This window comes from Trachurus trachurus (assembly GCF_905171665.1).
Source record: "Trachurus trachurus genome assembly, chromosome: 21".
NCBI lineage: Eukaryota > Metazoa > Chordata > Actinopteri > Carangiformes > Carangidae > Trachurus > Trachurus trachurus.
In genome coordinates this window covers 1,859,652-1,872,633 of record NC_139899.1, presented here as the reverse complement: position 1 = coordinate 1,872,633, position 12,982 = coordinate 1,859,652, and the positions used below count along the sequence as shown (strand labels likewise).

Sequence of the window (12,982 nt, the reverse complement as noted above, 5' to 3'; positions counted from 1 at the left end):
TCCACCACTGTAATGTAAAGTTACAAGAAAAATATTAACCATGTGCTCTGTGTTTATGACTTTTTATGGAAGTGGGCCAAGGAGCTCACATTAATGTTAGCCTGTAATTACAGATGTGATTCTGTTGACATAGGCCAACAAATGCAAGTCATCCAAATACGAACAGTTTCTCTCCGCTCACCGCAGAGCTCGATTGCAGCATTCCTCGTGATAAACAGCTGCACCAGGTCAAGGCAGTAGCGTCTGTGTTGCCAAAATGTTCAAAATGTTTGAGTTGAATTTGTGTTGCGTCACGTGCAGTGGCTGGTCAGTTAATCTTTAACTTCTGCAATCTGTTTTCGCCCGTCAGCTCTTCTTCTTTGCACCACCTAAGTCTTCATTTCTTAAAAATAAAATTATAGAACTGTGAAACTGTCATCATAATGGTGGCAAAAAAGATGATAACTATGTCCTGGTGTAAGCCATTACCCCCGACTGTTGATCAATGGAAAGAAAGACTTCTTAGGGTATACACAATGGAAAAAATAACAGCAAAGCTCAACCTTGACATGGCCTTATTCAAGAGGAGGTGGAATCCATTAATTACTTACTTTGGACTAACATTACAGGACACCTAGATGATTCAGCATAGACACCTACAGGCCTGGACCCTCAAAAGTAAAAGGGTGTATTTCTGTTTTTATTATTTCATTTCATGAGTATCAATCACCATGGAAATTCTACTCAATTTGATTTTTACATAATTATCAATATTCTTATTATCTATTCAACCATTTATTTTAACTTTCAGACCTCTGACACTGTCATAAGAATATGGAATAACCTTGCCGATAGGTTCTCTGTTCATGCTGTTCCTATTTTTGGCGTTTTCTACTTTTTTACTCAGATATGGAACAAAAAAAAATGTAAAGCTTTTAACAAGAATGATTCTGTAAGTGTGTTTAAGTATGTAAAGCTTGAAATATCAATAAAGACATTTGTTCAAAAAAAAAAAAGAACTGTGAAACTGTAAAATTATCTGTTATCACAACTATAACTGTTTTATGACTGTGAATCAGTGAACTGGAGTTTTATTGATAGTGGCCATAATTTCATTAGTGACACAGGCGGTGTAAATCTGACCTGATTAACTCATCTCACTGTATAAAAAGCCAGGTATCACTGTAATGACAGCTTCTATGTATTTCCCATTTTTTCTCACAGTGCAATGTATGCATATAACAGCCTTAGTTACTGTATACTGACTGTGTATACTGACATCTCACTTTAAAAATATTTAATACATTTACAAGACATGTTAAATGATATTCAAATTATAAAATGTACATAAAACTCTTATTCATCGCAAGATACGCTGATCAGCCATAACATTATCTGACTGTTCTGAATTGTGTGGCTGATTGGTGTATAGCCCATCAATAGCTAGTTTGTTTTCATTGAGTTTATTCTGAATCATTCGTCATTTAATTTCAAAAGCTAATTTGTTGTTCACTTCAACAGCTTGTTTGGCTCAGTCAGAAAAATAAATAAATAAATGAATAAAATAAATGCACAGAACAATCACACATTTAAAGCCAACTACCTCCTCAGTATTTTGTTGTATGTATGGTGGATGTGAATTATATGAAATCTATGGACATTATAGGAAATTATAGGCTACATTTAAACTTGAATATATTGACATAGCCTATGTCTTTTCCATACAAATGTGTTTATGCTGATAATATACATTTATAGCCATCATAAAGCCTGTTGACATATATTGATATTATAAACTTTCTCAGACATGTTCAGAAATAATGAAAAGATAATCAGAAAAACATGTAGATTTTTTTGTGATGATTTAATAAGCCTACATATAGGCTATTAACTAAATATAGCCTACATTCAATGTAAACATTTTATACCATATACATATTAAAATATATGGGATACTTTAATGTTTTCATATGTTATTATGATAGGCCTAATATGTCGGCCTAGGTATAACGTAGCTATAAACATTTAGCCTGTCATATTCTAGGCTATATTAAGCTTCAGTAAGAATTTGAATGGAGCAATTTTAAAGCTGTCAACAGCAGGCCACAGACATATTCATCCACATATGTGGTGCACATCTGTCCATCTTTGGTCAGTCAGGTTTATTGGAATAACTCACTTCTGCTAAAAGACAAGCCAATTCATAAACAAGAACATAAAGAGCATGACGAGGTCTAAAGTCTTTATCCTAGCTCTGACTGTCTTGTTTCTTTTCCTTTTTTCCCCTTTCTTTCTTCCTCTTCTTTTTAGTAGCAGCGTGTGTACGGTGGGAGGACCCATAGGGAGGATCCAGGAGGACCACACTTGTTTTTGACAATGTAAATAATGACGCGTCACGTGACCGCGCGCCCGTATATTCGAGGCGGGACGTAAACAGAGCAGCATCAGAAGCAGCGGAGCAGAGGGACCGAGCACCGGAGCACAGCACCGGACCAGCAGCCAGACCTGCTCCCAGCGTCGTCGTTTTTCTCCAGACTCACTTTTAGCCTTTTCGGGCTAAAAACAGTTATATTCTTTCCAACTTCAGCTACAGTGATAGCTAAGTTTGGAGAGGAGGAAAGGGAGAAAACGCCGTGTCTTCTGTTTTGTTTCTTGTACAGTGCCGTGTAGTGTAAGCCGGGGTCGACCTCCTTTACATTACAAAAGAGCAGAGACCGCGCAAAGCAAAAGAAGCAACAACAACAAAAAATTAAACATAAACAACATTCAATCGGTTATTTGGACAGCTTTAACATGGATAACTCTGGACCTAAGAAGACGTGCTGTGGTAGGTTCATTTTCTCATTGTGTTCAAGCGCCAAACGGTTTTCCGTAGCCTAAGGGATCCTTCTGCTGGATAGATGATGCACACGGACCTCCAGCAGTGTAACCTCATAGCTGCATGTGTGTCTCTCTCTGCAGAATCCGTCCGGGATTTCTTCACTTCAGCTAAATTCCTGATTTACATGGGCCACGCGCTGTCAACATGGGTATGTGACACACTGCACAACACAACATCTGTCAGCCCTTATTGGTCCTTGTCTATTTCTGTCACCCCATCATTTATGTATTTGTATCATGCTCATCGTGATGACAGGCTTTTGCACCGCGCAGGAAATGTAATACAGCATTAATGTGTTATTGTGTTGTTGTTACTGCCATTGCGATACAAAATGACATGTTTGCCTGTGTTCAGCAGCAGCAGCAACAGAGAGAGGTGGAGGGAGAGGGAAGGGGGGGTTGTTAGGTTTTCAACTGGGATCTTATCATGTATCCAGCACCTAAACTACATTTCCTATCACTCACAGGCAGGATGCCTTGAATCAAGCCTGTGCTCATTCAATAACACCACATTTCAACCCCCCTCCTCCCTTCCAGGGCGACCGAATGTGGAACTTTGCTGTGGCTGTCTTCCTGGTGGAGCTGTATGGGAACAGCCTGCTGCTCACGGCCGTGTACGGGCTGGTGGTGGCCGGCTCCGTGCTGCTGCTGGGGGCCATCATCGGGGACTGGGTGGACAGAAACCCCAGGCTCAAAGGTGAGGCAGCGACAGCCGGGTGTATTCATTGATTAATTATGATCACACCTGATTGTTATGGATAAAATGCTTACATTTTGTACTGTAGGACCCTGAGAGTAGCACTTTCCAAAGGGCTGCATCCAGTGTCTAGCCTCTCTTTCAGATGCACCTCTTGTGGCAGGAATGTTTATCCAAACCAATTTGGCAAAACACACTATTAGATTAGACGAGGGACTGCATCCAAGCATCTTGTCGCTCCATCAGACACAGATCTGTTGTCTGTGATCAGATTTCTGTCCCTAATGCCGGTCGTGGTGTTTCCACAGTGGCCCAGACTTCGCTGCTCGTCCAGAACAGTTGTGTCATCGTGTGTGGGATCCTCCTGATGGTTGTTTTCCAGTTCAAAGAGCAGCTTGTGGAGCTCTACAATGGATGGATTCTGGTAAGTTCCCCCCCCCACACACACACCCCCACCCCTGTGCTGTCTCTTACACGTTTGCTGTTTCAACAGTGATCTGATGGGGATTTTCACTCAAAGCAGTTTTAAGCCCGTCTCCTCAAGTGCGACACTCTGACCCCTGAAACCCGCTCCCTTTTCTACTGATACGCAGCCACTCGTGTCTGTCTGATTTATGGCCTCCTGAACTGCTTTTACAGATGAGTGGCATGACAGTAATTCACTCCCGGAAGACCTTTGATTGTTCCACTAACTCACTTTGACACAATAGATTAGTTATGACTTAAAAGGATAGTCCAACATTGTAGGTTCGTTACCTTTAATTGAGCTGCTCAGAGCTACGCTACGGAGGCTAATGGGATTTCTTGGTTTCCCTCATCAAACTCATCAAATACACAATCCAACAACTCCAAAACGCTCTTGTGGACAAGTTGTGACCTGCACATTCACCACGCTATGAGATAATAACGGAACGTTATGAGACAGAGTTGTTTTTGAGGCGAATGCAGAGACTGCTTGCCGAAAAACTGGCCCTGACGGGAACGCGCATAAGCGGTTTTGCATGAATTTACCTCTAAAACAACTCTCTCTTGTAACGTTGTGTTATTATCTCATAGCGTGGTGAATGTGCAGGTCACAACTTGTCCACAAGAGCGTTTTGGAGTTGTTGGATTGTGTATTTGATGAGGGAAACCAAGAAATCCCATGTCTGTAACAACATCTATTGCACGTCTGTCCGTCCTGGGTGAGGGATCCCTCCTCTGTTGCTCACCCTGAGGTTTCTCCGATTTTTCCCTGTTAAAAGGGTTTCCATGGAGTTTTTCCTCAGTCGATGTGAGGGTCTAAGGACAGAGGATGTTGTTACGATGCCATGTAAAGCCCTTTGAGACAAACTGTTTGTAAAAACGGGCTATACAAATAAAATTGCCTTGCCTTGCCTTGCCTTGCCATTATCCTCCGTAGGGTAGCTCTGAACAGCTCACGGCTCTGCTCTGCCATTCTAAAAATAGCTTGCACCGACAATTAAAGGTAACGAACTACTGCTAAAACTATAGGGATTATAGCAATTTGCCAAAATGTTGAACTATCCCTTTAAACATGTGCTCTCAGGAGGAAATTAATGAATTGATGCTACTCTAATTGCATCTTCTAATTTCAATTATTAATGTAAAAACTTGAAAGAATTACTTTGCAGTCACAAAACAATTTGTTTTTTTCTCCTTACAAGGAAACAAAGTGAATGGCAGTTAAACGCGCACACACACACGCACACGCGCACCTATACGTTGTCAACAGCCAGCTATGTGTAAGTGTGTCAGTGTTTTGCAATGGACTTGTTTACACTTGTCAAGCTACATTACTGAAACCGAGCTCCGGCATCACAAAGATTCGGACCTGATCCAGCAGGAAACCGAGCCTGAGACGTCCTGTCATGGGAGACCAGTCGGGGTGTCGGGTTGACACAAAGCCTTTCTGTTGGAGCGAATGTCTCAAACGTTGCCCTCTCATTCGCATTTGTGGGACGCCTTTTAAGTTTTCAGAGAATGAGGCAGGCGGGATGGGGAGGGAGGGAGGGAGGGAGGGGGGGGTTCACCATGTGAGAGAGTTTAGAGGGGCAGCCAGCGTCGGACCGAGTGTGTGTGGAGGTGGAGACAGGTTGCTGAAACAGGAGATTGAGTGTTTGGTTGGAGGCTGTGTAGTCAGCACGATCTTCAAGGCCTGTCACATGACAGACGGAGGGAGAGAGAGAGAGAGGGGGAGAGAGAGAGAGAGAGAGAGAGAGAGAGGGGGAGAGAGAGAAATGTGGCCTGACCTGTTGAAGAATGTTTTCTATTCTGTCCGGAGCAGCTGCGTTACAGTTTACATGCAGCTCAACAAACAAAGCGTGTTTCACAAAAAGACCATTTCTAGACAAATGTATGTGTCTTAGTGTTTTTGTCCTGCAGTGCTGGAGCTGAGATCACATGTCGGCTATTATATCAACTGTCACACTGTTTCTCTTTCTTAGAACGCTATAGATTTTTCCTATAGGAAGCGATCGATTTTTTTTTCTTCCGTTTACGTATGAATGCATGTGACTTGTCTGTAGGATTTTTGGTTAAAAGATATTCACGAGGTTTGTGCTGCGAAACTGCCGACTATTCAGGAACTGAGTCTCTTTTCAGCATTTTCATTGTCACAGAGTTAGGAATTTAGGTTTCAATCAGTGTAAGTGTTTTACTGATTGAAACTTTGTATTGTCACCAATAATCCACTTGATATACAATATAATGGGTAATAACATCAAGTACTGTATGTCTGTATATTATTCTTTTGGTTGTGTAATTCTATACTGGATTTTTCTCTCTGCCATCCACTGTGGTACCATCAAAAGACCGACAATGAGTCCGTTTCGATACTTTTACACTTCCCTATCTGCTCTCGGGCCAAGTTCAGTTGTACCAACTAAAGACATCAAATGATGAAAATGTGTCACAAAATTTCAATTTCATAAAAAAAGAGACTTTTCTAATAAAATCAAAACAACTGGGCCCTGCAGTTTTAGAAGATAGTATTTAATATTTCAATTTGCAATAGCCAAGTGTTGGAATGTTGTTTAAAAAAACAAGACAAGACCAAAGAAATCACCAGTCAACATCATTTTTTCCCCAATGAAAGTAAAATGTGGTATTTTGCATATCGTTTGGCTCTAATTTGTCTTAAATTTAAAAAGACACAGCTGGACCTGCTCTTTTAGGTTCAAGATAAATTAACACATTAATGTCTCTGTGCTGTCTGATGAAGAACAGATATGTCTCTTCATTTAAGGAGTAAAAAGCTGAAAAGGAGGGAGCCTCAGTTCTAGGTAGTGATTGCAGAGCAGCGTGAAAGGAACTGAGTGTGTTAATGGTAATGACTCACAGGTCGGCGAGTGCAGCAGAGCGGTTTATTGATGTGTTTTAGTGTTCAGACGACAGAGAAGCTCTGTCTCCTTTCAGGACACGAACTTGATATTAGATAAAAAATATATAATATACAATGAAAAATATACAATGCTAAAACAAAAACAATTGATTTTGCTTTTCAGACGACCTGCTACATTCTGGTCATCACCATCGCCAACATCGCCAACCTGGCCAGCACGGCCACCTCCATCACCATCCAGAGGGACTGGGTGGTGGTCGTGGCCGGCCAGGACAGCAGCAAGCTGGCAGGTCGGTGTTTCTCGCTTTGCTGCCGTTTCCTTGCCGATGTAGGCCTCACGTGACCCGTTATCAGATGTGTTCAGTGGGGCAGACTTTGAATCCTGGATGCTGACTCACCCCCCCCCTCTTGCTCCCCGGTTGTTATAAGCTATTTAAAAGATTTGCTCACATGGTGGAAAACATTTTCAGTTCTTATGAACTCCATGAACTTGATCAATCTGCTGTGCTTGTGCTGTCATTCCAGTAAACACTAGATGTATAAAGCACTTAAGTATGATTCATTCACTATTAAATACCAACCTACACCTCTTTGCATCCAACAGACATGAACGCCACCGTGCGGATCATCGACCAGCTGACCAACATCCTGGCGCCCATGCTGGTGGGACAGATCATGGCCTTTGGCTCCCATTTCATCGGCTGCGGCTTCATCTCCGGCTGGAACCTGTGCTCCATGTGTCTGGAGTACGCGCTGCTGTGGAAGGTCTACCAGAAGACGCCGGCGCTGGCCGTCAAAGCCGGACAGAAGGAGCAGCAGCAGGAGCTCAAACAGCTCAGCCCCTCCAAAGGTAGCTGCTGTTTACCTCATGTGGAGCTCCGGGTGGAAGCTTACAGTTGTGTTGTGTGTTTGGTGGCTATTGTGCTGACAACAAACCTTCACTATGAGATTGCACAATCATGATTGTTTTGTTACACATTCACTTTAAAGAGGAACTATGTAAGTCTGGTCGCTTTTCATCTGTTTTGCTAACCCTCCACCCGGCCATGTGCATTTGTTTACAATGAAGCCGGGGAGAAATCAACCAATAGAGCGGTACATAACGTTATATATCACATATGATGTTACGATTATTATATTTGTGTAGTTTAGTTTAGTTCGGCAGCTCTGATCTTGCAGAGTTGTTTTTCAGCCAAGAGAAGCAATAAGTGACACACGTGGAAGGCAGAGAGCCTCCATTCTTCCTTGTAACAAGTTAAAGGAGAATTCCAGTCATTTTCTAAATAACGCTCTACAACTCTGCGACCATAGGAAAAAATTCAAGAAAAATATGTGCAGCCAGGACCTAGCTCTCCACCTGTTAGCTGTGCTACACTGCAGTTAAACAGCGAAGTAATGGGGGCAGAACTTCTAACTGTGACTTTGGCCTCTATATAATGCTCAAAATTTTTAACAAACGTTAACACTGATCTCTCATATTAACAGAGTTATGTACACTCAGTTGTTGTGTGGTAAGGAACTGGTGGATATTGCAAAGCATGTGTAGTGATATTTTATTTAAATATATTATATTATACTTAGAAAATGACCGGAATTCTCCTTTAAGCCATTTATTAAACCATCACAATGACTCCAAAGTTGTTTAATTAAGGTAGAAATGTAGCAGAGTTAAGCTACAAATCCTGCATAGTTCCTCACTAAGTGATTGATGGTTGTCATTACACCCAATGTGCAATCAGAGATCAATACTTCTTGCACAAGGCTGAGGCCCAGACTTCCCCAGAACCCACCACCCCACCCCCCATACTCAGCACAATGCTAATTACTGTCCTGACTACAAACCTGTCCATCCTTCTGCACCTCTTGCAGACTTGGAGAACGGCCAGAGCCCCGAGGAATCCTCTCAGCCGCTGATGAACGACGCCTCTCCGGTGTCCAAGCCCGACTCCCCCCAGAAGCAGGGCTGCTGCTACCAGGTGTCGGAGCCGCTGCGCACCCTGAAGGCCGGCTGGGTGGCCTACTACAACCAGAACATCTTCTTCGCCGGCATGTCCCTGGCCTTCCTCTACATGACGGTGCTGGGCTTCGACTGCATCACCACGGGCTACGCCTACACGCAGGGCCTCAACGGCTCGGTGCTCAGCCTGCTGATGGGGGCGTCGGCCGTGTCGGGCATCTGCGGCACCGTGGCCTTCACGTGGGTCCGCAGGAAGTGCGGCCTGATCCGCACGGGCTTCATGTCGGGCGTGGCCCAGCTGTCCTGCCTGATGCTGTGCGTGGTGTCCGTCTTTGCTCCGGGGAGCCCGTTCGACCTCAGCGTCTCGCCCTTCCAGGACCTCTACACCCACCTGATCGGAGAGACCACCCTGCCCGAGGCCGACCACAGCCTCACCGGCGTCCTGACGGGGGGGAACGTGACTACGCCGGCGCCGGCTGAAGAGCTGCCCCCTCTCCAGTCCTACATGTCTGTTAGTCTGCTGTTTGCTGGCGTCATTGCTGCTAGAGTTGGTGAGTGAAGCTCCCCTCGATATTATCAGATAAACCCGTTATATTCTATTCTATTATAGAGAAGAAGGAGATCTGAGGAGCAAATAATTCAATTCAGTTCAATTCAATTTGTTTAACTCCAAATCTCAACATACAGTCTATCAGAGCCTCACTGATTGTCAGTAAAGTAAATGGTACAAAGTCTGAGTGGATGTTTGCTGGTTTTATTTGAAAGGAAATTAGTGTGTTGGAATTAGTGTCTGTGCCTTGTTAGCATATTCACTTCCCCTCGTAAAATGATAAAAAGCATTCTTTATTGAGATTTCCTAAAGGTGAGTCAGGCAGGCAGCAGGTCCACAGGTTGAGTGTTTGCATAAGTCAACTGAGGGTCACAGTGGGCCGCTATAGGTTTGTCAGCAATATCTGCAACCTTTGATGCCAATAATACATCCTGATAATTCCTGCCACAGCTACTGTCAGGTTCTCACGTCATTCCGTGCTGCTGTAAAAAAAGAGACTGACTGTTGATCTGTGTCCTGCAGGCCTGTGGTCCTTCGACCTGACAGTGACCCAGCTCATCCAGGAGAATGTGATCGAGTCGGAGCGAGGTGTGATCAACGGCGTCCAGAACTCCATGAATTACCTCTTAGACCTGCTGCACTTCATCATGGTGATTCTGGCCCCGAACCCGGAGGCCTTCGGCCTGCTGGTCATCATCTCCGTCTCCTTCGTGGCCATGGGCCACATCATGTACTTTAGGTTTGCCTTCAAGAGCCTGGGCAGCCGCCTCTTCCTCTGCTGCTCGCCAGAGCAGAAGGTGGAGACGGAAGACCCGCCCTCACTTCCTACCACCGTCTAACTCTATTAAAGAGACTCTGTCCTGGGTTCATACTTCTCAAGCCTTACCCTATCCCTCCAGCTTATCTATCCCACTAACATCACTGCTTATAGCTGGCAGAACGCTAATGCTAACCTTAGAAAGGTAAAGTAACATGCTATGATAGCCATTAATAATGTATTAATCATTAGCAGAAGGAGGTTGACGGTCAGAGAAAACTAATCCATAGTAGAAGCGTAGATAAGGCAGGCAGGGTTTCTCTAACAGCCTCTCATCTATGGGTTCATGCTCATTAACACATACATGTACTGTCAGGGACGGATCCTTCACCTCCGGGCTTGTGTTCAACACCTCCTCTGAACAGCCCGGGTCTAGCTGTCAAGATTCGTCTAAGGTGCTTCAGCTAAACAAAAGGGCAAAATGAGGGAGAGACGTTGCAGGGAAGCAGCCACTGAGGCTTGAATTAAGGGGTTTGTTTGGGGAGGGGGGGGTCGACTGTCCGAGACACTGAAGACAGAGCCGCCCTCCTCATCGACACCTCCATCTCAGTGACGTCACTGGTGCTGTAGCCGCTCTCTGCTAGCCTCAGCCTCCACATACTGTACATGTCTGCTGAGCAGGTCGCGGGTGTCTTCTCTACGAGGGGGTGGGTTCTTTTTATCTGACCAAACACAAAACTGGGATCCAGTCTCTTTAATGCACGGCTATAAGGGTTATGCAACTAACTGTATTTATTCAGGAACTGCAGACGGTGGGTTTTTTTGTATCATCAGTATTTTTGTCGCGCGATTGTGCCATAAGAGACAAATGAGAAATCCTATGCACCCTTGTCAACAGTTATCTCAGTAACCAAAGTCAAAGTCCACATGTGGCATAAAAGGAAGTGAGGGAAACCAGTTATCTGTCTGAAGCATTCCAAATATATATATTTTTACATCAGGTGACAGTAGCGTAGGTTCACTAATGCTTTCATATAACCGCCGTATATCTGAATATTTCTAACCCACTCTGAGATTGTACTTTAAATTTTGTTTTTGTTTTTTTCTGATAGTTTACATCATAATTTTCATTTTTGTCACCTTTTGATTTTCATGTTTGAGTTCTCTGGAGTGATTTTTTTTATTTTTATCAATCATGATTGTTTTGTTACACAGGCACTTTAAGTGATTGACGTCTGTCATTACACCCAATGCGTGATCAGGTATTTGATCAATACTTTTTGCACAAGGCTAAAGCCCAGACTGCCCCAGAACGCCCCCCACCCCTCTGCACAAACATATTTCAATCACTTACAGTCTCTGTCGGTCTGTCCAGGTGCTGTCGGGGGGGTTGTGGTTCAAAAAGGCACATATTACTCAGCACAAGTGGAACAGCCCCATGTGGAAAAAAAAAAAGAAGTCTGAATACACCCTCAGTTTACTTCAGGTGCCCCCCGTTTCCTGGAGGAGTCTGCCAGGGAGCTTAGTCAGCATCCTTGCTCTTACCTCCAGAGCCCGGACCTGGACCTGGACTCACGTCTGGGTCTTTGTTTTTACTTCTCTGATTTCCAACAGTAGGGAAAATATTTGACTCAAGTCAGAGTTGGGTCTCCTATTGACCTCTTTGTCTTCACAGAACCAGTGTAGAAAATGTATTTAAAAGGACCTCATTAAGACGAGTGCATGGTTTTTTGCATGCTACTTTAACTGTGAAGTGATTGAACCGATCAGACGTTGTTTTTATAGGTTAAAGAAAATTCTCCAACAGATCACAGACATCGGGAAAGACGCTTTGAAACATCCCAGATACAGTCGCTTCTTCCCTCCCGCTGTCAGTCATTTCTGATGCCTTACTATTATAAACTATAGCCTTGACAGCTGTTTGAACGCACACATGTGGCTACACAGCAATAGTTTGTGGCTGCACCCCCACCCATGAAGAAGCCAGACAGTGTAGCCACGATTTGGGGGGGAGGGGGGGGGTAATAGGGAGGGAGGGAGGGGTGGGTGTTGGATGTTTGGGTTGGAGGCAGATGGAAGCCGCAGCAGATGTAGGAGAACAGTGAGCCACTTCTCAGCTGCACATTCCCACCAAACCTGGTAGAAGCGGTGCTGAGTCAGGAAGTCTACAGGTGTGTGTGTGTGTGTGTGTGCCGCGAGCTGCAGACTGGACCGGGAGCGGAGCTCATTTGTCAGATCCCACCCGGGTTTACAGTAACCTCAAACTCAAAAGTCTGCGCACGAGAAACGAAAACCAGCTCTTCCAACGGTCGGCCTGCTGATTCAGGAATATCACACATGGCCATAAACTTTATATTTTTAATGTAAATAACAGTAGTCGTCTGTCAGTTCAAACTTACATAAATATATAAATACAAAATAGAAAAAAACAACAACATTGTATGAACTGTCTTGTGCCATTTGTCTGAAAACTTTTTTTTTTTTCTTTTTTTTTTTTTTTACATGTTTTGTATATTTAGTGTTACAATTTAATGTCAAATTGAGGTTTCATAAAGATTTTTGAAATTTGTGTATAAAGCAATTACTGTATTCATTTCAATACATCTGTATCATACTGCTTCAATCTGAGTATATCTGTGTATATGTACAGTATATATATATACATATATCAGTGATGTAGTTCAATAGGCTGAGATATTCAATCATAAAGGAATCAAATTCTTTTGTATGTAATGATCGCACTCCACTCACTATGAGGACATTGGTACTGCTTGTATTGCATGGGCTTTCTTGAATAAAGAAAACCTTTACAATCACCT

General features: G+C 43.5%; 1 protein-coding gene across 1 annotated transcript; it reads left to right on the top strand.

The window, feature by feature from the left end:
* The first annotated feature begins 2,413 nt into the window (after nt 1–2,413).
* On the top strand, nt 2,414–11,621 carry slc40a1 (solute carrier family 40 member 1). Its single transcript, XM_083997210.1, has 8 exons — nt 2,414–2,806; nt 2,941–3,008; nt 3,397–3,556; nt 3,865–3,980; nt 7,063–7,189; nt 7,504–7,749; nt 8,769–9,407; nt 9,929–11,621. Exons 1-8 carry the CDS (start codon nt 2,773–2,775, stop codon nt 10,243–10,245), a joined length of 1,707 nt encoding a protein of 568 aa, XP_083853336.1. The 5' UTR covers nt 2,414–2,772; the 3' UTR covers nt 10,246–11,621.
* Nucleotides 11,622–12,982: the final 1,361 nt, after the last annotated feature.